General features: G+C 33.9%; 1 protein-coding gene across 2 annotated transcripts in view; it reads right to left on the bottom strand.

Annotated features, from left to right (window-relative positions):
* The window catches only part of LOC128894518 (glutamate receptor ionotropic, NMDA 2B), a 351,645-nt gene that overhangs the window by 70,153 nt on the left and 253,508 nt on the right, over positions 1–27,984 (bottom strand). The window contains exons 1-5 of one of the 2 annotated variants that reach the window (XM_054156301.1): positions 23,047–23,421; positions 12,116–12,294; positions 10,177–10,591; positions 5,284–5,464; positions 4,882–5,020 (exon numbers count right to left, since the gene is read on the bottom strand). In XM_054156301.1, coding sequence (XP_054012276.1) covers positions 4,882–5,020; positions 5,284–5,464; positions 10,177–10,591; positions 12,116–12,294; positions 23,047–23,359 — 1,227 coding nt within the window. In that variant the 5' untranslated portion in view covers positions 23,360–23,421. Of the gene's footprint in view, positions 1–4,881; positions 5,021–5,283; positions 5,465–10,176; positions 10,592–12,115; positions 12,295–23,046; positions 23,422–27,984 lie in introns of those variants that run through there. The other variant, XM_054156300.1, reaches the window with a different exon arrangement.

Here is a 27,984-nt window from a genome sequence, read left to right as displayed (position 1 = left end):
GACATTGTTCACGAAAAAGCTCTACAGACAATGCAATTATTTTACACGTGTTCACAGATGTTTATCATCTTAAAATATCAACCGTCAATAAAAATCAAAACTCTAATAGCAATTTAATTCCAATATTCTCCAATTTAATCAAAATATTGGCTAGAACAAGTTTTAATAACAAGAAAATTTTACAAAAAATGGTTGGTAGGTCAGCAATCATTGTTCGCAGTTAAATATTTTGCAGAAAATTCAATTTTCCACTGAACAATAATAGGAATTAAACGTCAATAGCATTCAGTTGCATACAATGGGTTATGATATCTATTCAATCAAAAAAGTTTCAGTGAAATAATTCTAAAAACTGTTCCTGGCTTGCCTTTTTACTCCATAATATCCCACTATTATATACGATCATAGATTATTCAAAGTAATATATAATCTCAGTGGGTTTAAAACTGATTTAAACATTTAATGGCAATAAATATAATTAATATAGTATTTAAATATGGAGTACAGTCTTGAATAAAAGGAGCCACAGAATTAATCGTGAAGCAGCTTGCAAACGTTACATATTATAACGAGGATTTCTCGTTAATTTTCCCACGCTTGACCGTGCGCTCTGATGAGAGGAATTTCACGAACGATTCCTGGGAAGCTAGTTCAATTTCACCGTAATTTCGCGACCAGGCGTCGTAAATCCGCGTGTAAATCCCGGACATCCGCCCGTCGGTGATGGTCACTCGCTTTCCGTCACACTTTCAAACTTGTACGTGTAAAGCTGTGGTCTAATGGTAGATAGGAATCGGTTGACCGCTTACCAACGAAGTCGAAGGCTCAACGCGTCGACTTTCGCTACAGAAATTAAAACAGAGATTTCGTGATAGGCAACCTTTACAATATTAGTATTTATTGGAATGATATTTCAGCCAAATATATTTTTATATGTTAATGGCTAGGAGTTCGAAAAAAAAACCAAATTAGTAACATAGGTGGCTAAGCGTTACTATTCTTGATTTGACTACAGTAAACATACAGTTGTATATCAGTAATTATGTTTTATTTATTGAACGAGAGGCTGTCTTTTTGTAATTCAAATTTTAATTCTTATTTTAACAGTACTACGTTACGTACGGAGACTTCACTCCGTTTCGTCATTTCTATCAAACCTCTTCTGCATGACATTTACCCTTTCGAGCGGATGTAGCCGCGGCCCTCCGATGAAGTTGTTACTCAGAAAATAGGCGACACGTGTCCCTACGCATCTCCACATACGGGAATCACAGAAACGACTTCTACTACCGTTTTAACTGAATTTAAGGTATATAAACCCATGCGTTTAACCCATGCGTATAAACACACATCCTCATTAACGAATTGTCCAAAAGAAGCCTTCAAAATAAGCCTTTCAGACCTCGGCTCGCAATAGTTATATGAAAAGTTGTTTATCATTTGTTCATTCGATATTAGGTAAGACTTTGACCCGTAAATTAAAGTTAGTAATTTATTTGATCAATAGCGTACATAAAATTCGTTATCATCTATTCATTCGACAAGAGGCATTCTGTGTATCTCGAATTTTAATTTGTATTCTGCCCAATGATGTATAAGATATAATAACTTAGACTAATAATTGAAACTAAAATTACGAAATAATTATAATTGATATCTACATTATAAAAATAAAATTCTTCCTCAATAATTTGATTGATAATACGAATTTAACCTGTACACGAGTTCATGATAGATCTGTCTTCACAAGAATTTCCTTCAGGAATATTCCTTTCGTATTCCCGAGGAGAAAAAGCTGCTACATGTTGAAACGGGAGATGAAAAGTACAGAAAGCGCATCGAAGGCCGTCGAGGGAGAGGACAATGGAGCCCAGCAGAGGGTGCAAGAACGGATTCCCGAGGTTGTTCGCGGCTTGGGTTCGCACCAGGATAATCCGCGGATGTCGTCGTCTACCGCAATAAAATGGACATCTTTAATCGCGACTAACCCAATTTCTCGTGGTCGATACGCAACGGAAAACATCAACGGCTGGCGACACGAAACGAAGTCATTACGAAAATGTCACGTATCCCAGCTGAAGGGAAACATGTATTACCTTTCATGCGGGATTCATATTTGATTAAAGGCGAGAGACGCGACCTCGTTAAACTTGGCATCGGAAAGTCGGAACTCGCCACTGACATTGCTCGTGTTCGCTTTTTCATGTTGAAATCGGGTTCTTCCGACTCGATGAATTCATAAGGAATGGAAATCTTTAAACGCGGTTAGAGTGTTCGCGCTGAAACTCCGGTACATGGCGATTCATGCCAGACTAGACACAACCAGTTCACAGGTGCACCTTGGGGACAAATTATATTAAACTCAAATTTTTAAAGTTGCGTATTTTAAATAGCGGTAGAAAATGTAATAAATTGTGCATTTTGTTTAGTTTATACGCTGCGTATCTTTCAAAATCTGTATTTCTTTTCCAAGGACATTTGCCAACCGAGAGGATGCTTATTAGTTTACTGTGAATGTTTATGCATTTATGGCGAGTGAAAATGTGGGAAAATGAGATTGTGCATAATCTCATGTAAATGCCAAAATGTGTAGAATATCAACAATGATATACGTGGTACACTGTTTACAAGAAAAGAAATATTTTTATTTAAATCTCATTTCTTCATCTGAATCTGTAAAAATTTGCATAAATATTTGCAGTCTACTTATTAGCATAGCTTTATCGATTAACCCATTGACAAACCCAAGACAAAACACTTTCATGAATGTGTATTCTCCTTGTTTAACACCTTCTTTGCTCTTTGGTATACACAGTCTTAAATAATATTAGTTACACGACTTAACATATTTATCTAAAATTTTCCAAATTTGGACTATAAATTCCTGCTTGTAAAAGTCAATATTCGGTACGTACCTAATATGTAGAATTAAAAATATAAATGTATGAGATACGTTATGAAACCAGAAGTTTGGAAGTTATTATTTGTGATATACGTGTTAGGAAATCCAATACTCCTTAACATATCATGAGACAAATTTGGCCACGGAGTTTGCAAGGGGTTTTTCTAGGAAATATTTTCCAATATTCGGTGGCCAGATGCCTGGACTTTCAAGGCAACATCTGGTTGCCATCGAGTAAACACGAGACAATTGCTGTTCCCAAGGTTTCACTTGGAAACATTTTCCAAGCAGGAACGTCAGAAACATTTTACCACTACAATTCGTCTCTTCATCGCGGTACTTACAAAATCTCGACCAATAAGCACAGAGAAAATCGAGAAAGTAGTTGTTATAAGAGTATTTCATATTGGCAGGTGTAGAAAGTATTCGTACAACGAATAATTTCCACAAAAATTCTGTATAACTTTGTTTATTATTCAATTTTTATTTATAATTTCAAGTTTTAAACTAACCTTAGATACATATCCTCTTGCTTCGTATTTGGATATAGTTTTTAAAATGATTATTGTAATTGTTACACTTATTGCAAGACGGATTTAGAATAGTTTCAAATATTTTGCATTATGTATAATTGTTGATTTCTTCACTGTACAATTTCTCAAAATGTAATAGATCATATTGAAATTCATGTTCCTTATGTTCTAGTACTATGGAAAAGTATAAAATCATTTTACATAAATACCTCCTTATTTTAGATTTATCATTAAGGATTAATAATGGTCTCCGGTGCATTCATTTCTATGATCAATTATCTATTTCTATATTTGAACTATGAAATGTCCTATTTACTGATAGGTCATCTAAATATACACCTACACACCTCATCAATGTTTCAAAATCAACTACTACATTACAATGTAAAAGGCGAATACTATTTCATTAATTTAAACCGACGAGGAATGAACAGCACAGGATCGAGATTGATTCATCTTTTGTTTTTATATTCTGCAGCGTATGTAAACAGTTTACGATGGAGCTATCCATTTGTGTACTCACACTATAAAAATAGCATCGTGTATAAGAAAAACAGACAACATGGTTCACACAGCTGGTTAACGAATGTGTTTTCATTCATTCGTTTCGAACAGCGGATTTCACCGTTTCACTGTTCCATGTCTCATCTGTATGCTCGCGCACAATTGGGTAAATCTGATATTTCTAGACCTGAATCCCCCGTTAGCCCATATTCGGTTGCCAGATCCCTTCCGCATTTCCAGCATGCATATTATACTTTATGCTGATCTCTGCGTACGCTTCGCTCGGAGCATCGACGTTTGCTATGTCGAAGTTAACGGTTTCTCGACAGCAGTGATTCTTAACCACAGGCAAAATTCTTATCTGGATATGAATTTCGATTAACGAGCAGAAACAACTTTTTCCGCGTTGTCAGACGAATAAAAATGAATCTTTAAAACGTGGAATTTTATACTTTACAGGGAACAACTAAGGGGGCACACTTTTCTCTGGGTTCAAATAAAGATTTTTTTTCGTTAATATTCCTACTTGTTTAAGGATTTAAAACTATTTTTACTAAAATATATTTAAAAAATTCCACAATTGCCAAAGTTGTAACCATTTCTATTACAGGTTTCTCAGGCTGATTGAACACCATACTTTAAGGGGGTATTTTACTTGTGGTAAAAAATATAGATTTTCTTTTTAATATACTTGTTGGGTAAGGTCTTTAATGAATTAGGATATTTTTGATATCTTATAATTGTATATAGAATAGCTACAATTGTACCAAGTAGAGGTTAATAATTGAGAAAAGCAGTATAAGCTATAAGTAATTAAGAAATGGAACCATTATGGTTTATCCTAGGTTCACCTGGGGATAGAAGAAGTAAGAAAATCGCAAATTCTTTGAACGTCAGGGCGCGTTTTGAAACATTGAAAACACGTGCAATGTTTGAACTCACCTGCTCCCAAGCGAGTTGTTTGCTCACGCCAGGACGAAGATTCATGATCTTCAATTCCGCTGCTTTCAGAACACCGTCTTGAGTGAACTCTACGTTTGGCTTTCCGTGTTCACCCTCCACCGACACGTTCTTCAAGTATCTGCCCGCAAGAAGGAAACGAAATTGTCGCTCAAGAAGTGTATAACATCAGACTACTCTTCACATTAATTTTTCCCAAACTCTGTCTAATTTTCATCAAATAATTTTAAGTATCGAGAGTTCTTTTACATATCTTATATATTATTTTTATATATAGTTATTAGTTTAAAAAGATTAAGAACGACTGACAAATACGGACACGAAGTTGTTTAACAATAGTTACGTCAATTAAGGAATGTGTTTAATTGAAGGAAAGATAATTACTTGAAAAACAGGTCCCCAGTGTTCCAGCGTGATTCCCCGAAGTTTTCCTCGCAGCTGAGCTGAGTGTTTAGACTCAGGTGCTCGTTGTCGTTCAGAAAGTCTTCGACGCCATACGCATAAACCTTGACTGCTGTCGTGATTTCATTTACCAAACTATCCGTGCGTGTATCAAAATGCACACCTGGAAACAGAATTGATACAAGGGAAATAAAGGATGAAATTTTGGAAACTGATGTGTGCATGCGATTAAATATTCCGAAAGTCTGACAAAAACTGGAAAGGAAAACTGCAATTTACGTATTAATGGTGAATATTATAAAGGATGGTTTTACATATCAAAATAAGAGAAAAAGCAAGAATAACGAAATATCGATTGAGATTTTGTATTTAAGCCGTTAATTTTTGAGAATAAAATAGATTTAAATTTTAGATTGTATTAAATTTTTATAAATTAAATTTTAGAACATTTGATTTTAAATTTCAATCACAATTATACAAAAAAAAAGAGAAAGTTTATTAGATTCTTTTATGGAAAATTTAGTTTTATTTAAGATTGATTGCAATAATTTATTTTATAACTTTTTTATAACTAACAACGAATGTATATTAGAATAACCAAAAATTATGAAAAGTAATTATTATAGTCTATGGACCAATTCTGTCTAAAATCTAATCAGATCTGAAGATGGGAGTAAAAAACTGAAATACAACGTTTGTTTATTCGTATATAGATATATAAAGTGATATTTATGACATTTTAATTTAAAACAAGGGACCGCTAAATGTTAATATTTTGTTCATTTTGATATGCCATCGCATTTCTTTCAAATATTTATCGTCAGTTACAATAATGAGAACAGAGATGTACAGACATTTTGCCATTTCATCCTGAATTTTCTTCATTATGCGTTGCAAATGAAATGAAAATGCCTTTCAATTAGAAATAAATTCGAGCAGTACAGCCCAGTGTCGAAGGACACAGAAAACTGACACAAAGAGGAGGCACCAGGTGGCAGACGAGGTCGTTTCCAGCTGATTCGAGTGACTTTAATTAAATTCCTTTCGAAACAATTCACCATCCTCCAACGTTTAACAAAATGAAAAACACATGGCAGAACGTAAATGTAAATCGACAGATGGAAAAACATTCAATCCACAAACTGGTAAGTAAATAAATCACAAACGAATTTCTCGTTTTCTTCTATCAACGAACAATTTATTGCGTGTTTTATTAAATACCAGAGTTGTACAAATTTTATTTCGTGTACGAATAAAGTTACGACTAAATTTTATTCCATATACGAATAAATGTTTAGAATTTATTCCTGAACAACGTATACTGATAAATCTTTAGCAATTATTGAACAAGGTACATTCGAATAACAGTTCATGTATTATTCGAAAGGCCTCCATGTTAAATAAATGTAACGAATGAAAGGCGATGTCAATGGTCAGTTAATAATTAATAAATTTTTTTTCCATGTAATATGCAGGTGATATACAGGCAAATATCTTTATCTGCGATTTCTAACAATTTACGAATGAAAAGGTTTACAGCGTTATAAACAAATGTCATGGATGGCTGTATACCACGTTTGCACTAGATAGATCAAAGACTCTAAGTGAATAATTTTTTTCGCAGTCAGATTTACATTTGAATTTCATTCCAATCAGATCCCTTTGAACACAAATATGCAAAAACTGGTCCTAACGGTAGACGAATGAAATCAATTTGCATCGATGTTTCTGCGACATTCATTCGATTAAACGGTTATTCATGTAAAACAAACTCTGGTTTCCAAATAATAAATATTAATCCAATATCAATAGTAATTTCGACCCAATTGCGAATCTCTATACAAAATATGCTGTAATTTTATGAAAACACATTTTAAAAGTAATCGTTAAAACAATAATTCATAAAATACTTTAATTCAACCGAAGTGACTTTAAGCTATCTTTTTTAGAGTTCAGTTCTGTACAACACCTCGAATAACATTGATTGATAGCTTCCGTGTTAGCTGCTGTGTCTTGTGAATCTCACGTTTTTTTCTATTTACGTTTGTAGCCGCCCTGAACGTGGGTGACGAATTGTTTTCACTTTTTGAACTCCTAATGAGTGGTATACGATATCTCGATGACAAGTCCAGGTGGGTGCCTTTGAAAACCGATGAATCTGTAGATACAAACAGACCTGTGTTTTGAATGTTACCGTTTCATACTTTGCGAGGTTGGAATTCCTTCCAGAGGCAACAAAATAGTAACAACGAAGCGATGTTGTAATAGAAAATTTCTTATTAACAGGACAAATGAATCGGGACAATCTTCTACTCGAGTTAAGTTAATCTTTGACTTGTTTGAATACAGGAGTACTGTAGATGGCGACAACGAGGGGAACTCTTCATCAGGAACTCTGGAGAAAAAGTTCTGTCGCAATTGTGCGAATGTTTGAACAGAATTATAAGAAAAATCAACGGTAAAGGAATTTTGTGTGTAGTTACTGCCTTTGTGAAGCGTCTTCAGTTTCAAATATTCGAATGGTGTGCTTATTAATTCTGAAGTGGATGACTGGAGGTGGATGTGGTGGTAAGAAGTTAATTGATATTTTTGTTTAAGGCTCGTTTCCGAATGATCAAAATAAAAAATCAGCGCGTACAAAAATATGTGTTTATATACACTGAAATATAAAATGAAAAATTCTTACATAGTGAATTAATATAGTAGTGTAATACGTTTTCTTTTTATTATAGATTATTCTGTTTTGTGAGTTTTGGATACGGCCAAAAATGGTTAATTTGGAACGTTAAACGAAAATAATAAGTTTATTGGATAAAAGGGAGTAAATGAAACAAAATAAAGTCAATAGTTTGTTACGACTACATCTATTGTTATTGATTTTAATAGCACAAGCTCTATTGTATTAAACTGGAATTTTCATTAAGTTTATATCGGATATATAATTTAACAAACAATTCCTTTATGACAATAATTTCACCAAAAATCATTTCATGAATGTAATTGACAAATAATCATTTTATAAAAACAGTTTCACACAAAATTCGATATTAATGGAAACATCCAAGGATCTTTTCCTGTTATCTTTAATTCTCGAAGAGGTAATGGAAAGGTTTTCGTTTCTGTTGGCGTTTTTCTCGCGGACGAGCAGCGCTCGATACCTCGAGTGGCCAGTCGTTGAAGAAGACATTCAAAAGCAGGGTGAAATCACGGAAATCGGAAATTGATGCCTTTCTCGAGATTCCGTCTCGGTTGCCCTCCAGAGCGTATAAATTTATCGAATTCTGACCGGCAGGAACACATCGAACACTACATGCTTTTCTCGAATCTCTTGCGTTCTCAAGGCGGAAGTATTGAAATATTACGGGCACGATGGATTTTACTACAAGCGTATCGCAGCTGAAGAATTGTCTCATTGATTTTCCGATCCCAACAAATGCATCGAGGAATTCCTGAGAGCTATCCTTATTTTTGCGAGAATTTCACGTAACCATTGCTGGCTTATCAGCTAATGAAATACTCGAAAGGATTTCTAACGAGGTGCCACTAGAATGAATATAGTTTATGGATACATATTCCTACAAATAGAAAGCTTGTTCAGGCTTCATTTTGTATTATTTGTTAACATTTCCCGTGTTGTACAGTGGACTCTAAAGTGAAGGGGATATCATAGACATAAATTATTAAAAAATGTATGTTTTCTTTGCATTTTCTCAAAGTGTGTGCCTTCAAAAATATACTTGCCAAAGGATTCTATTGGAAAAATTAGGAGAACTGTATACGAATTCACATGTCTGGTATGAAAAATTTTAAATGTGACTTCTTCATAACTAGACTATGAATATTCATGCAAATTTATATTTCTATAGATATAGATAAATAAATAAAATTTAAACGAACGTACTTGTTATCTTTTAAACAGTGCAACATATTTCATCGTTGATATTTTATATATTTATAAATATATCCATATCCTCATACATTTTTTATATTTCCAGTTGCTATAAATGCATAAATGCGTATTTTCTTTCATTTTAATCACTTTCATTAAAAATAGATTATACAGAGTGTTCAAAAAAAAGCATTCAATATTTATATGGTATATAGGGCACACTGTATTGAGTAAAAAAGTTTTAGTAAACATAGATCCAAAGGTCAACCGTTTCTGAGATATAAACATTTTTATTTGCTAGTATCATGATTGACTTACTTGTTTCCATCGCATGCGATGTTTATGTCAGTGTTTATAAATTAGGTTCTGAATGTTCCCATTCAAGTGCCGACAATTTCGTCAATTTCATTTTTTCAAGTTCGTGTACAGAAACGAGCGGTGGACAAGTGGAAAATCTTCTATAAATATCGAAAACCCAGTAGTAAGTCACTCATGATTAGACTGCGGATCTTTATGCAAAATAAAATCTTCGCAAACGTACCTACAAAAATTGAATCGAAATAAGAATTTATTTTATTCTGCAAGTATCACAACATGAACTTTACTTTCAATCTTTTTTATGTTCTTGCATATTGTTTGCATTTTGTAAGTTCTTGCAAATTCAAATTTCCTGTAAATGCATAAAGATTTGCAGTCTAATCATGATACTAGCAAACAAAAATGTTTATATCTCAGAAACGGTCGACCTTTGGACCTATGTTTACTAAAGCTTTTTTACTCAGTACAGTGTGCCCTATACGCCATATAAATATTGAATGCTTTTTTTTGAACACCCTGTATATATTTTCAAATTACATGTATGCAATACCATACACAAAAATTCCTCATGAATTCAAAGCTGAAAACCTCCCAAAATACTTCGAAATTGACCTTCTAGACTTGAACACCACTTCTTAATCAGAGTAGAAAAAGCGACCTCGACTCACCGAGCATTCCGATCGGAAATTGGCTAGACGTCTGCAAGTCCTGAATGACGCTCTGGGTGACCACCCACACGTAATTTTCCCCGGTGATCTGGTAATCATGGGCGGCGGTCAGTATGTGAGTGGCCTCCTCCTTAGTCGAGTAGAGTAGCATCACTCTCGACTCGCTGTTGACCAACTCCAGCAGGTCGTGGGGCTCGGTGACCAGAACCGCGCTCAATATCGTGAACTTGAAGGTGTCCTGCATGTCCGAGATTCTCTCTCTGACCGCCTGCACGAAGTCGTCGTGGCCGGCAATCTGCGATGTGACTACGCTGAATTGGTGCCATTTGTACCTCTCGAGGATGCTCAGCATCGCGGCCGTTTGGTGCTCCAACGACGGCGCCAGCTGCAGCTGCAGGTTGCTCTGCGAGGCTCTCTGAAAGCACCAGGAACACGAGATGTTTCGTATGAATACCCATAATAACCATGCTGAACCTGTTAGCGATGAGCATGATGCTAATCAACTGACAATTCAATAAGGTACGCCAGGAACTACGTAACCATGTGACGTATCTTGTGAGGTTTGAATTAGACCGACATGACATCTTGATATACAAAGTGTAGATGTTTGTGAAAATTCATTCCTTCATATCTTTATATATAAAATCTACTGGACCTATTGAGGCTAAATTTACAGTATAGTTTACTTTCTATGACCTTATGCAATAGGTCGTTGAACTTGTTTTAAGATCCTCTACCGTGATATGGAAGCAAAAACATACCGATATTATATTCTATAGGTATTTTCAACATTAATTTCTGAATTGAAATGTGACGATTTTATTAAACGATTACATAAAATAATGCAAGTAACGATTAACCTTTTCAAGTGAAATAATCAACTGGATGTGACCTAAACTCAATAATTCGTTTGATCTCTTTTAAATTTTAAGCTTTGAATCCTCTATGGCAATAGTCAATCAAGTTTGATTTCACTCAACACTCTAATTATTCTACATTCTACATTCTAAAACCTCGCGACAGTGTTCGTTGCGAATTAAAGACTAGAAACTAACAATTGCAATTTTTTTCTAGTTTAAATTAGAGACGAATTCAAAGTTGAGAAACGTATACTCTCAAATCTCCTTTAACAATCGACGTTACAGTTTCGTCTATATTATAAAAATTCTCTGTCGAATAGCGTACAATGACGTATAATAAAAAGTCGAAGCTATATCTTTAACTGATCCAAGGAAAACGAATTGGAAAGTTTCGTACTTTCATTTGACGTATTCCGAACATGAGTTTGTTTCGTTTTACTGCAGTTTTTATGAATATTATGACAAAAGAAGATGTTCGGTTGCAGAGATGGGTAAAAATTTTGTCTGGATAAAATTTTTGTGTTAGGATTAAAAAATAACTGTATGGTACAATATTTTGATGAATATCACAAGTAAGAACCAAGTATTACCTAACTGACGATGTATATTCATTACATAAATATAACAATTAGATGTATACAATATTATTTAAAATATAAAATAATACTCTGCTGTTACTCGTAAAATCTACAAAGATACCTCACGCTTTTCCTACACTATACTTTCAACACCTACTCGAGCAAAATAACCCAAGAAAGTTTAAATACAGTGTAAATATTTTGGATACCATGACTTGCTCAATCAAACTTATAATCAATCATGTTTCACTTGAAGGAAGCTTGAAAATTGTTGTATTAATGCAAGAAGCTTAAAAAGATGCTGGCAACTTATCCGAATATTTGTTTAATCGAAGGAAAGTTGCGAACAAATTGCTACGAAAAGTTGTTTTATATTTGCCACGTGCTATTCTAATGAATCTCTGTTTGAGCGTAAGGTTTGTTGATGTATATCGAAGAAGTAGTCACTTTACACGAATGCAGAAACAAAAGGGATCGTTTGAGTGGGCAACATCGACTCACCCGTTCTAATCCCGAGTTATCGGCGTTCCATGCAATCACTGGGATTCCAAGATAGCCAGCCAATTGCAGAAAGTATTGTGCACTGGCAGTGCTTCGGCCGTATTGTTCGTAGTTCATCAGGTACAAGATGGCTGACACGTTCGTCGGCAGAAACTCCTTGCACAGCGAGTTCAGGATTGCTGAAACACAAGTGGACATCGATCGTCGTCATTCCAAAGCGTTTCGACGATTTTTCAGGGGTTGTTGAAATCTTATACCCCGAGCACAAATTATATTCTTCGTAGCAGAAACGAGAAACTTGGGAACAGAATTGGATAATCGAAAATAGAGGTCAAGGAAATTCTTCGTCTGGAAGAGAATAGGAAAAAGGATATCGTATTGAATTTTATTGCAATTCTTTGAAAAACTATAAGCTCTAGATCAATTTAACTGGCGGATTTAAAGTTGAGAGCTCGAAATTTATAAAAAAAAAGGTTAAACTTCCTCATATTACAGTGAGTACCTTTAACAATTTAAGAGGAGAATTTAAAAATTTTTAAATGTTCAGTCTATTAGACAATAAGCATTGAAACATAAGAAATACAGTAATAACGATTAGACAGTTTTCCAATAATTATTTGAGATACGAAGAACATGTATGATTAAATGATATTCAATCGCCATCAGACTTAAATTACAATGATAATCCTCACTAGGGTTAGTACATTATGTGTTGAATTGTCTCCATATAAAAAGGGTCAATTTAAATTTTCATTGGTTGCAAATTTGTATATTGAGTTAATTTTTCTTTGAAAACATTGTTAATAAGAATTCGAGACACTAAGAACAAAAAAATCTTCGACAAACAAATATCTCCCTGGCACATATTATTCAATAACTATTCAATATATATTGCTATCACTTTCAAAATATTAGAGGCTGTCACTGGCACACTTTTCTAAAACAGAAGAATCTTCTTTCGTCCTCAAACTTTTTATCTTCTAATAATTTGATCATCTACTGCACTTAAATCATTCAACGTATGCATTCAATAATTCAGCTAGCAAGGAAAGCAGAACGATCTAACCGCGTGAATCGAGGACTTAATATAACCGTATTCGCATTGTTCCTCACTCGAAACAATGGCGCGGTGCAACGTGCCGCCTATACTGGTGCAATTTGTTGCGACCGTTCAACGATACGAGGACTAAATTGTTTCTTCCGAACGTTCCGCGCCGCGCGCGTCGTTACGGATGGCTACAATAAATATCGCGACCAAAAAGGAATGAAATGGTTCAATCCTAGCAACACAGCGCTGTCTCGGTTGATCAGCGCCGATCAATTTTACAGCAAAGTGAAACGGTGACTCGATGGATTTGACGCCCCTGACGCAAAGCAATCAGTCAAGGAAAACGAACGAAGGGGAACGAGTGGATGTCATCTTATTCGTTGCGCGTCGAGGCAGAAGTCTTCCCTGTGAAAAATGAAGAATTCCTTTCTCATCTGGGATACATCTTAATCTAAATGAAACACTTTCAAAAGATTGATAAAAGTTTTAACATGAAAAGATTCAATTGCATCTTAATCTTTTCTGAATTGGATGGACAGCGCGAGAGACTATATAGTGTAATTGTTTTGGTTCTTTAGAGTAGTCATAAGGACTTTATTAATTCAATAGGAGAATGTCCTTATAAACAATCGTCCAGGTCTTCTTCTGGTTTTTTAATTGTCTGAAAAATGAATGAAGGTAAGGAGGAAAACGATAATCATATTTGATTTGTTTAAGAGACATTAGAAAACATAAACAGGTTATAAATTAATTTAAATAGAAAGCTTGAAAATTCATTTAGACTTTGCTCCTTTTGTTATTAAGTGTATAAGTTGCCAGATAAAATATTGCGATTATTAGTTTTTCAATGTAGTTGTAAACATTTTATTAATTCAATAAATAGAAGATATTGTGTACAATTTTCGTTACAAAAAAATACTTAAAGTAGGCAGATCCATATGTACTCCTTTTTAAGTAGTTTTATGTCCTTAAAGAACAAGCAGCAAAAAATACACATAATAACGCAAGGATAATCATACAATTTTTAAAAATATGAAAATGTACAAACGGTAATATGAAACAGATAAATACGAAATAGATCCTACAATATACAAAAACTATAAAGGATATGAAATAGATCATAGAATATACAAATATCCCTTTTAAAAATAATGGAAAGTATTGACTGAGAATATTTTGTAAATTCATGATAAAATGAACATTCTACTTGTGCCTTTTGCCCAGTAACGTTTCAATATAATTTTCTCGTGATGAGTTTTTTTCGTGCACTGATCTGGTTTCGTTTTCCGAGTATCGCCAATTTGAGAGTAGCGAAGCACAAACGAAAGAATAAAATCGCGACCGTCATTTCAACCATGGACGCGTCCTGACCTGTCCTACAAAACGCGGTGCTTACACCACGATATTCGCGTGACCCCATTTTGCCATGTCCTTGTTCCCCTACTTGCTGCATTATTCTTCGTGGCAATTTCTTAATTTCACGTCTTATTAACGGTGAAAATTCCCGTAGTTGAGTATTATTAAGCGGCAAACATTTTAATGAAAAAGTAAGACCTTGTTTTGTATGCAAGTAGAACAAAGAACGCAGCGTAAAGTACGATAATATAGTCATTTCCCTCGAAATCTGACTGGGCAATTATTTAAATGCAAACCTTTCATTCAGATCACGTTTACATTTTTCAGTTCAAACTGTACCATTTATATGAATACATGATGTCACGTTTTATGCAGATTATTTACTCTTTTGTATTTTGCTCGAATAATGAATGATGATCTTCAGTCCTGTGTGCGCATCATTGTCCATTTTCTTTTGTTGACAACTTTAGGTATCGTTGAAAATGTAATCAAATAGCAAAAATAAAAATTTTATTTCGATCTAGGGTATTTTAGGATACTGCAGAGAAACTGAGAAGTTGGCACAAAAGTAAAATAAATATAAGATTCTAATTAAAGTTAAGGTCCTTTATTGATATATCAAATTTGACGAATACGGTTTTTTTTTAAACAGATCCTTCCTTCTAAATTCCTTCTAGATTTACCCTTCAATTCTAAATTGGATATTACTAAAAGTACAATTAATGATAAAATTATTATAAAAATCTAATTCATTATTTACAATTTTTAATCTAGTATTCTTAATAAACGTTTGTTTCCTTAATATCAATGTCTACCATAGAAATATTGTCATATGATACTCCTAAAAAAGTAAAATTCTTTGCACCTCAAATATTACTAAATATTTTCGGAAACCAAATCGATTTCTCATCTGTCATTTTCGGAGTCAGTTCGTTGCAATTTCATTTGTTTGTCTAGTTGTCGATCCACGACACTGATTGATCGAACGACGGTATGTCTGACCATATGTATGACACATTCCTGCGGCGCGTTTATGGACGAGAAATCCTCCGCTCTTTCACTGCTGGGGTATACGTGCTTGAATCCCACGTTAGAGAAATAGAATTTTCTTTACCTTTCGTCATCTATATTATATTACCGTTACTGTAACAGTACATATTGTAACATCTATTCGAAGTGATTTCATGGAACGTTGAGACGCGAACGTGACCTACATCGGAAGAATCCTCTATTAGATTCCAACTGTGAACACCCTTCGCGTCGTTCGCAGCATTTTCCAAACCGAGTTACTTGAAAATCGGCAATTATGAATAAAAGAACAGAATACAGAAATGATATAGATAGATATATAAGACTGTTCCAAATTGTTCAAGGATTAAGTCCAATGTGGTCTGGGCAAGTTATTTGTTTATTTATTGAGAAGAAAACTTTAATACACATGTTTTTGTTCTGCCCAGATCATATCTAATGATTTTTCTATCTTAATTTGTAATTAATCATTTTAACGAACAGGATTAAATGAAACTTATATTATCCATTAAATTTCATTTGGTTTCCATTGTTTTAATTCTCATTGAGGATTATGTTCTAAAATTCTTCCACGATTGAAATGCCAACTATTTGTTATCGATAGATAGGAATTCAATAATTTAAATGATAATTCGGTTTTGAAATAAATGAGGGGCTCTCCAAAAAAAGCTTTACGATTTTGTATTTGAATAAAGCATATGCTTCATATGAATGGTGTGGAACATACCTGATTATTTTATTTTAAATGAAATTCCGCACGATTGAAATTAAATGTGAAAGATAATGCCATTTAATTGACCTATAGCCCCTCTTTGACAATTCTTAATAACATCATTCAAGTTCTATTATGGATATTATTTATAATGAGGGTTTTTTAAGCATTTAATTTACTTAATGGGTTTATTTGTAATGATTTGTGTAAAAAACAATGAAGATCAATAATAAAAATTTAATTTAGAACGAATTACTGTAAATACTTGTAATATATATTTTCGATGCAGAGCTTCTTTGTTTTTTTCAGAGCATTTTAAGAAATGTAGAAACTACTGCATAGACGTGTGTTATTCACATTCGGAGCTCGTACATTTATGGATTGCGTACACTACTCAGGCATCACCTGCTTACGAATTCCGCTCCGATCTGCTCTTAGGATACTGTGTCGTAAACAATGTGCATTCTACCTTCGAATTAGGAACACACGACCGGAGATGTAGTCGACCGTGCCCGAGGGATAATGCAGTTGTTGATCAAACGCGTTCACGCGAGCAGCTACTTCTTAGTACTTGGTAACAAACTTAAGCCTTGACAAATTATATTCTAATTTTCTAGAAAAACTCATTTCTAATTGTCGAATTCCCTAAGTATTATATTATCCAAGATGCTTTTGAAATAAGTAAGCATTGTTTAACTACTCCCTGGGAATTACCAATTATGAAACCAAGAGGTAGAAATAAATCCAAAGCATACTCAGTTACTTGTAATGACTTGTGTATAGAAAATTAGAACACAATGACCATGAAATACCACTTGTGATACCATTTGAAACACCTTTTGAACTTAGAATAGAAATTCATGTATTTGCGACTGTAAGTTAACAAATGAGAAGAATGATGAAATTTAATTAACCAGGATCAAATTAATGTCATGCACTGTCCTATATCTGTCTAATTAGTTAATTACAATACCTTGACGCTGTAATAAACCGTTTTTGCGAGCTCAGTGTTTCGTTTAGCAGTAACTGGAATCCATATTAACGACACAATGATGTTGACTGCGTGGATCGCCCATCCAATATTATCAACCATGAATAAATTTCGCGTTGTCGCTGAACCGAGAAACAGTGCACGTATATAATATGTAACACAATTATAAGAGCAGTTTGGAGAAAGAACGATCGGTAAAATATTCTGTACGTTTATTTTCAAACATTGAACGTAATGTAATGGCTATTCAATTGACGCGAAACACTCGCCATTTAGCGGGACGGTTTACGGTTGCATTTATTTAGGTGTGAATAAACCGCACATACAGATGGTGGGGGTCCTTTGGAATTTCGATTCTATCGTGTATAGTGCAAGGAAGAATTGTACAAATAATGACAATAAGAGGATAAAAATGTTGCCTTTACTTGAATAATTTGGACATTGTTTTAAAATGTTACATTGCTGTGAAAGAAGTAGGACATATTTTTATTTTTATTATTGAGTATGTGCTGGAATTTAATACATACGAAATGATAATTAGAAAATTTATTTCTTATTCAGATTGTACATCTGAAGGTATTAGCCATATCTTAAGAAAATTAAATTGTTTCATGATCCTTGAGTATAATTAATGATATTGCTTGTTAGAAAATATACTTTTCGAATTCGAAAAGTTGTATTTATATATATATATTTTTGTAATTTGAAGATTTGTATTACATCTTTTCGTTCATTCCTATTGATAATTCAAGTAAGTAAAGGATTAATAAATGAAATTGTACGAAGGAAGAAAAACTTACAATAAAAAAGGGAATTTGTATAATTTAGGAAAGAGGAAAGATATCTGTAGAATAAAACACTCATTATTTTTAAAACTTGAATTCCACCCTTATTGTAAAAAAAAAATATTCTTGTTAATACCTTTTGTTATGATATAAAATAAATAGAAAGCATTATTATTGAGATAACTACGTCGCTTAATTTTTTATTTTAAAAATAGCAAGTAGTTTACAAATTTCGTACAACACATATTTATTTTAGTTTCTCTTTTCGAATTTAAATAAATTTTCTTTCCAATTTCCAATTTTAATTTGTACAAAAGAAGAGGGAAATTAAATTTCCAATTTTAAATTAAACAAACTACATTTGTTACGTGTAGTATAGCATATGTAATATCTATCGTAAGATATGGTCAAAATTCTCTTAGATAATATACCTCATATATTTCTGTAACCAAGCATTACAGCCACAGATCACAAGAGGACGTCGTTTATGTTGTGCGAAAGTCATTTGTATAACGCCAGGTGAATATTTATTGCTAGCTGCTTACATGTGGAATATGTGAGCTTCGAGTAAATACCAGAGTGACTTGGTTACGAAACGTGACTGGAGCGGATATTAAACTCCTGGACTAATTAACGCGGACGAACCGGGGGCATCTAGCAGGCAACTAGTCGATTAAAGCCTGGTGGAGTAATGAACGTTTCTAAAAATCTCGGAAAAAAGAAGCAGTCAGATTCACGGTGAGGTTCATCCATCGAGGGAAGTACTCTCAAATGAGAGGATATTTGGCTCTAGATTTAAATTAAATAACTCAGGAAGTGTTTCAATATTGTTCTTTTAATTTCCTAAGTATTCTTGAGAGTACGTTCAATTTATTATATATATGTAGAAACATATGGATAGTTAAATTCTACAAGCAGAACATATCTTTCGACTAATTAATATTAAGTTAGTATTGATTGAAAGTTCTGCTTATATTAATTTATTTTAATATGTTCTGCATCTACAGTTTAACCACGTGTATATCTTTAGGTATAAAGAATCAATTTTTGTACGAAACGTTTACATGCAATCAATTATAGCTAATTCAATTATATTGTTTACATACTTATATAAAAGATTAATTTTCTTAAACTGTTCTCGATATAATCAAACCATACCTGCTAGTTTATCACTTTTTGTGAAAAAACCAGGACCCATTCTTATTTCCGTGGTTTCACTTACAATAACATTTAATTAACGAGGTCCATATATCAGTCGCCAAGTAATTAATATAATTTCATTTTATAGACTTTAAACTAATAAATATTCATAAACTACTCGCAATAACTGCAGAATTGATCTTCTACAATTTGTCTTTCGCTGTAACTGTTTATATTTTTCTTTCCAAGGCAAAGATGCATAAAGAAGTAAATGTATGCTTGTTTCTCACTGATTACAGTTGCTCACCATTTAGTCAAATGGTACCAATTATTATGGAAGTGTAAATGCAAGTGTGACATATAAATTAATTCTACGAGTCATCCTAATCGACGGCCGCGTATATCGACAGTTTAATCCTAGAGACATTAATTAATATAATGAACTCAAAGTACCCGCAGAGGCAGCAACGCGCTGCTGCGACAAAGGGGGTATCCATCAGGAGAGATTGGATTACTAACGGAATTGAACAGACGATCGTCGTACTGTTATGTTGTCGTATCCTTTACCTGGATGACCAATACCAACAATGGTGATATATTTATGTAGAATAAACTCCAGCCAAAGCCACCAATTCATATTCAATCGTATGGACTATTGCATGGGGACATTAATTAATTAAAACTTCAAACAAAGATAATCTGAGCGATTGCTCGAGGGTTTAAAATATGTATAAACGTCCATAGAAATTCGTCGATCCTCAAGTTCGTTAAACAATGAAATATTGTGCGTGGATATTAAATAACCATGATAAAAACATTTAGATATTTTCGTGATCCTCATATTAATCATATAATGAAATATTGCGTGTGGTCAAACAAAAATAATCTGAAATGATTGTTCGATTGTGAAAAAATTAGTATTTCCAAGCTCATTCGTGATCCTCATATTCGTTATATAATGATTGACCTTAACTGGTTTAATAAAGTGGTTTTCCAAAAGCGGTTTTATGAATTTCCTTTTCAATAATAAAGTACATCTGTCAGCGTGGTGGACATTTAAACGATATCGTATTGTGCGTTTAATTATAATCATGAATCCTGATATTAAAAAAAAAAACGATATATTTCGTACCACTTGTGTTTTATTGACAAACAAAATCTCAAGTCCTTTTGGAGAACCCTTTATTTATTCCACAACCAAGCAATCATTTAAATTATCGAATTTCTTTCAGTCGATGGATAATATTTGACATTTCAATCGTGGAAAAATTTGAGAAAATAAATGATATTTTACAGTTCAATAATCCTCAATGAGAATTAAACATGAAAATCAAATGGAACTTAATGGAATCCATAAATCGTTTATTTTCGATGTTCCATATTTAACTGCGATCCCCGTGTTACTATTTGATGGGCGTACGACCCGATATCTACATTTCCAGCAATCATTGAAGCGGTTGTCAGTTACTTCAATAGTGTCACGCTAACCAGGGTTACAATATACTACGTGAATATTCAGGAGTCGCTTGTTAACAATACATGTGACAACATGAATGGTTCAGAGGTTGAACTTCAAAATGTAGGATAAAAATTTGATTTCTTAATCACTCTTTATAGATTGATAGTAAATAGAAATGATTAATTATTAATAAACGGCAAATAAATAATATTTTTTGTAGCAATGAAAAACTCTGAACGTATAGTAAAATAAATGAAAATAATTCCAGGAGATTCTTTTTTTATTGAATTGGTTTTCTTTTGAAATTATATATGTGACGTATTTCAGCTTTTAAGAAAATTCCACTAATTCTACATAGTTTCGAACGTTTGCGAAATATTTAGATTTTCAATGAGTAATTGTACATTATACTGGCTATTCAACTAATCTAATTTTCATCAGATTTAATTGCAACTCAAAACCATAAAAAGTGTTGCATTTAATTAGAGACATTTCGATAATTTATTTATGGTCTTCTTCAGTGTTTCGGATTATTCAATTTAGTAAAACAAAAAACAGCCGTAAATGCTGTATAAAACAATAATTAAAGAATAACGTTGCTACTTATAACAATGTCTGGTTTGTCAAACAAACATTTTAAAAACTGTGCAAATGAAAGAAACCTGAACAGAATTTTGAAGAATCAAACACCTAATTAAACACTAATTAAAGAAAATTTATGTTGTGAACAAACTTTAAAACACTGAAGAGAACCAGAAATACATGGTGTAAGCTTCAGTATCAATTCATATAATCATTTCCAAGTGCATAAATGTTTTCCAAGGTAAGCATCTAAACTTCTCAGGTTAATTATTTCAAGAGAAAGTCGAACTGTTCTGGTACGTCGAAAATAAAGTCACATAAGCGAATAAGCGGAATTGAAGAAGAATATTCGTCACTCGAAGCTTCGCGTTTTCAAGTCACGTCCCTTATTGGCAAGCTGACATACATACACATGCATTCACACTGAGTCGCACACGTAAAGTTGGTGAAGTCATCATGAACTTTTGCGGGTGAAACGTTAAGCCGCACATATTGACCACACAGAACACAGAAGACATTCGGAGGAACGTGTCCCCAGGACGTTAATTTCGACGTTCAGGGGGAAGGAAGAAAATGTATCCATTCTGCGAATGGTACGTGTATATGTGTGCGTTGCTAAGAGACATACGGGAAAAGTGGCAATATTCTTTTGTTTTCAGGATGAGCGAGCAAGTACAGCGCAATTTTGTCGAGCTCAACGTGGCATGAGAGTTTCATGACTTTTAAGAATGAACCGACTGACGCAAATCTGTCCGCTTAATTTTCTCGAGAAAAATATTCTTATCAAAAGAGTAGTACTACAGAGTTTCACAATAGCTTGTATTATCTCCTTGTAAATCCTAATTTAACGAGTCTTCTTTTCTATATTTTTATGACAATAGAAGCTCATAACATTTCGTAGACTGTTTCAAATTAATTTGTAGTCAATTGGAAGCATTTGTCGTTGTCTCGATTTTGTAATTTGAGTTTATTTTGTATAGAGTTTAAAATTAAAATATATTTGTTCGTCGATTGAAAGTATCTACTTCGTTGAAGAAAATGATGTGTATTTCCTTGTATTTTTTAAATCAATTCATCATTTATATTTTTCATTACTTTAGGTACTTATAATTTATGATGCTCTAATCTGAATTGTGTAGAATACAGCTTGAATTTTCAATCGACATTACAAAATTTATAGATGTGTGTTTTTTTTAATATTTCTCGCAAACAAGATACATTCGTGCATTTATTATATAGGTGTCTATTTGATTTAAAAAATCAATAAGTCATCAGAGGACTGATTCTTAAATCTATTGTCAGGTGTAAAGTGTTCTGTGATTAAAATAAAGAAATACTGACCTAATATGGACATCTTCCTTTTTGTAAACAAATTTATAAATTATATGTTTTTACTTGAATTACAGAAAATATAGGTTGATTTATATTGTTATTACAAATAAAATATACTATACTATATATGTAAACCATATAGTAAACATTAGAATAGTATATATTATATAGTATATGTTAAAATATAAAAAAATTAACTCCACGAAGGAATGTACCTGCATCATAAACATTTCATGAGATATACCTAAAGTAATTCCCCTGAAAAACACTTATCCCACGTGTTCATTTTATGCCTTTGCTAATCGAGGAGTCGAAATGACAAGTGACGTAAATGCCAACAAATAAAGACTTACTTTTCACTGAAAAAAAATTGTACATGAAGTATTAAAACATCCCTTCTCCTCCTTGAGAATCAACATATCGAATTCCAGTCTCGTGAGACTCACCCTCGAGTAGCCAGAGCTGACAGTTTTCCTTATTTTATTTATTTTAAATACCTGTTGGACTCGGCGCGAGCTTCATCAAGACCAACTTGACCTGGTGCTGCGTGAAGTTGTATTTATCCAGGAAGAGGAATTTCACCTTCATCATCGGCCGGGCCTTGTGCAGGCTGCTGGTAGCAGTCCTCACGGCCTTCATGTACTCGCGAACGGCGAAGTTGCTGTACGGCATCAGTAACCCGATGGTCAACTCGGGTTTCGATCCATTGCGACCTCTCGATGATTCATGACCCTCCCCAATCATCGACCTCCACCCGCAACTAGTGGAGACCACGAGCGTACCGAGGACCAAGAAGACCTCGACTCGCATCTTTCCTCCTCTTCTTCGTCCCTCAGCCTTGTTTCAGTTACATCAGCGATCCTCACGACCAAACAACCGAAGCAACCATTTTCCGTTTGTCTGCGCGACTCGACGACTTTAACCACGGACCGACGACATGATCTTTCAGCATAATCTTAGGCCTAATATAAAGCAATTATCTACTCGATCAACTGGCGGGACGTTCGAGAATCACCAAGATGAAAGAAAAAGATCGATGAAATCTTCAATTTAGTCTGGTCATCGTAGTGGATGCTCTGGAATCTCCAGAGTCCTTTAAATCCTTTTTTCGTATGGATGAAGGCATTCAAATTAAAAGTAATCAACGAGTATAGCAAGACACAGAATTTGCAAATTTCCTCCGTATTCGGAGAACTGATGGCGCTACCATTGTAGCTCGTTTAAAGTCTTCAAAGTCGTCTCACGTCGCTGAAAGAACCATTTCGATTAAGAGTAACCGACGAGCATGGAGAGTCGTATAGTCGTATATAACGATTCAACTGTCATTAGATTAAAGTTCTCGTAGTCTTCTGAGTCCTCTTCTTTAGGTTAAGAGTAATCAATGAATTTAGTAGAACAGTTCCATAGCTTCGAGACAGTTTAACAATATATTTTGGCATTCCAGCCATTTAATGTAACAACGACGAGGGTGTATAGGGGTTAAAATTATTGCGATTGTTTCTACTATATGCGTATTTAGGGTAATGTTTCAAATTCTAATGCGTCGAACTTGCCGAATATGCATTGTTTGATTCGTGTTTCTTGTGCGTCATCCTTTGAACACCAACGGTGCCTGGGTTATCGAAGGTCGTCGTTGAATAATTCCACGAACGTATTGCACGAGACGATAAGACACTGTTAACTTGGAGATTCTCTCTTGCGTGTACTTATTCAGGTGACTATCTAAATAACAATTTCTATGTTTCGAGGGAGGAAGACAACGGTTGATTTCACGGTTCCGTGACAATTATTTGCTGGATACACGCGTAGAACTCGGGGTTCGCTGAAAGTGGCTGCGTTTTTGCCTGTTTCGTTCGATCGAGCGAGGTAACTAATGTTTCGGAAGACACTGTAAAAGAAAATTACATTTTTCTTATATCTCCGTTGCGTTGGTGACTATTGACGGTCGGTTGGAGCCTCGAATAATTCGTTGAGGGATACGAAAAGCGTGTTTATTCGGATATCATGATTTAACGACGACTGGATGTGCTTAAAAATGGGGAAATATTATATTGATTGGTTAGCGAAAGATTCACGATGTGTGTTTTAGATCTTTTAGATATATTAGAAGTGTATTTGATTGTATGATATGATTATTAAGTGTATACACTATTACATGTAATACATTTATGAAGTGTGCAATATGATTGCATGTATGATATAATATAATTAATTATTTTTATTATAATTATAATCATATTAGATTTGTATTCCAATTACGTTATAATCATAATAAGTAAGATATGGTTCTAACAAGGACTAAGATTAAAATGTCGTGGAGACTTAAAACGATTATTAAAAACAAATTCTTTCATTTCTTGATCAATTCAAGTAAATTCATTTATAAATACGTAGCAAAGACACTATCGGATTGAAATACAAGAAAAAAAATCGTATAATTGTATGCAGGAAATATAGCAAAACGAGTACACAACTATAAAATGTCATTTGTATTACAAACTATAAAAGTAGAGCCAACAAAGTCTAAATATACAAATAGTGTGGAACAGATCCAATTTACATAACTTATAAAAAATATTTGTGTTAATATGATCAACACCCATCCCTATTAAAAAATCAAATTTGAAAACTCCTTTCCAAGAACTCTTTGTTTTGTTTCCTATTTCATATCCAAGAAAGAACTAACTAAACTTCGAAAGAATGAATTTCTTCAATTCCTTCTACGGTTTCCCTCAAAAATCGATAGCGAGTTACGACTGGAGTCTCTTCACTGCGTGGATTCCGGAAATTCACGGAGTCGAGGTCGGTTAGGAGAGCTCAACGATCGCGTTTCCTGGGTAACAACTGAAAATACGATTCGAAATCGAAGGAAACTCATTATGAATGCTCGGTGGAAAGTTTCGCCCCGTACAATCGGTCGTATCTCTCGCGGAACGTTGATAAGATTGGCTGGAAGTAATTACGGGGCCCTCAATTATGCCGACGCCCGATAATTTCGTGCGAGGATCTGGAGCGTCAGAATCACAACGAAGCTAATTATTGAGATTTTCGTCAGGCTGGTTGACAGGGTCCGCCGTCCCGTGTAATTCTGCATTAATTGGTAATTACTGAAATCTATCAAGCGGATGACGCTTAAGACCGCTCTCTTGCGGTCCTTTCCTTTTTAACTTGTGACAAACTTTGAGTCTCGATCGCCTGCTCTTTTGCTGTGACACCCTGTACATTTGTTAGGTGGGTGATCCACTATTTGAAGACATTGAATTAATTTACGTGTTAAATTAATGTGTGCTTGCAACCACTGAGTACTTTCTGTGTAAAAGAGGTGTAAAATAATGAACACACAAATTTAGATAATTGAGCGAATAGATAGAAGCAGTAAAAATATGTTTAATGAATGTATGATGGTTATGAGTAGACTGCGGATCTTTATGCAAAATAAAATCTTCGCGAACATACTTACAAAAATTGAACTTAAATAGGAATTTATTTTATTCTGCAAATATTATAACATGAACTTTACTTTCAATCTTTTTTATATTCTTGCATATTGTTTTTATTTTTTAATTTCTTGCACAATCAAATTTTCTATAAATGCATAAAGATCAGCAGTCTAGTTATGAGGATCGATTTGTTTTATTTTGAGACGAGCGATATATTCACCATCTGTGCATTTTTATTTTATTTATTATTCCATTGATTAAACAGGGCTCCTTCGAATCTTCTAACTTTTTCCTCTAAGATTTTTTTGTATCCACGATAGTTTAGGCATTATCACTCTGCACAGTTCAGCTCCCTTACCCTGTATAGTAATACTTAGCATTCACTTAAATATTAATAACAATCACGGTTCAGAATAAGTATTCCTTGAAGACATTAATCTTTGAAAATGTTTCTACATTTCGATATTTATTGATTTGAATAATCAAAAATTAATTTCTGACAATAGTTAAATTAATTATTAACAATACTAGTTGAGGCAATTCCGGAGAATTTGACTTTACTATAATCAATATTTCGCCAATTATTTTCGAAATAGGTCCAACGAACCCCTCGAATCGACCGTTATTGTTCACCCTTCTCCCTTTATTCATCAACAAGCTACCCGTGAGTCTTTGACTTAAGTGTTTACGTAAGTATCACTCCAAGTATGAGCGGGGTTCGTATCTCGTATGTATAATATATCGATTAGTATAATGATATTAATATTTCGTTTCGCATAAGCGCATACAACCTTTGCGAAATTATTCAGCATTTAACGTATTTGTTTGCACTAAAAATGAATAAAATCCGCAGTCCAATCATCATATTTCAGATTGCCAATTTTCCTCGCGCAAACAACAGATCGAGACCTGTTTATCTTCCATTCGTGCATAGAAATTTTCATCTGGATAAGAATTTCGCCCGTTTCCGCGCGACAGCTTCCCCACGGGGGAGCCTATTTCACTTGTCGGAGAAGGCGAGTGTAAATATATCGAAAATGCCAGTCACGTGGAAAATTTACATGGGCCATCAGCGTGTGCCGTATCACCAGCTACGCCCCTCCGAGGCGTCACCTAACTTGTTTACGAGTACAGTTAAATTTATTCGCGAAATTCTCGTTGAAAACGGGGATCCGGCGTACTCAATTTTAAACCAACGGCGTTCCCACGGATTCAATTCGACTTGGGTTTCGCGATAATGGATCGCCGCGGAACACCGTGACTCGTTATTGGTGTGCAACTGTATCGCGCCACGCTGTGACCTACAAATTCGTTAGGTTGCTTTTCCTAGGGCTCTAATTGTTAAGGATTGAATTAAACCTGGCGACAACGTTCGAATTCGTTCCAACGCTTTTGTTCGAAATACAGGGAAAATTTCATCCACCCTGGAAACCCCATTTTCGCGAAAGGAGGAACGAAGGACTGCATAATTTATTTCGACGCGGGGCACGAGGTATAGGGGATGGGTAAATTTTCTTCTCTATGTAAAAATTTCGATTAACGATGGAAAGATAAATCTTTCGTTCTTTGGTTGAATATATATTACAGTTTGAATTGTAAAATGAAGATATGATTAGAAACATCTTTTGGACCTAAGAATGAATAGGAAAGATATATTTTATAAATTATTATAATTAAAGTGCGGATTTTATGCATTTATAATACGAGGAAGGAGATATGTGCTAGGCAAATCAAATGGTATATTCACTTATTCAAAATGAAATATTAATATTTTTATATTAATTATTAGAATATATCCTACATGTATTATGTATATTGTCTTTATGTTTTATTTACGAAATTTACAGGAATTTTAAGTTATTCTTATAATTTTATTTTAAATAACCAACATCCCTATTTTTTAATTCAGCTAAAACAAATGAAATACAAACGATAATTTTGTTACAGTAATTTTTACTGCTTCGTTTCAACTAGACAATCTCTTTAAGATGATAA

The sequence above is a fragment of the Hylaeus anthracinus genome, unplaced genomic scaffold, assembly GCF_026225885.1.
Source record: "Hylaeus anthracinus isolate JK02 unplaced genomic scaffold, UHH_iyHylAnth1.0_haploid 4, whole genome shotgun sequence".
Lineage (NCBI taxonomy): Eukaryota > Metazoa > Arthropoda > Insecta > Hymenoptera > Colletidae > Hylaeus > Hylaeus anthracinus.
Note: the sequence above shows the minus strand (reverse complement) of the source record. Positions and strands in the feature narration are given on the sequence as shown.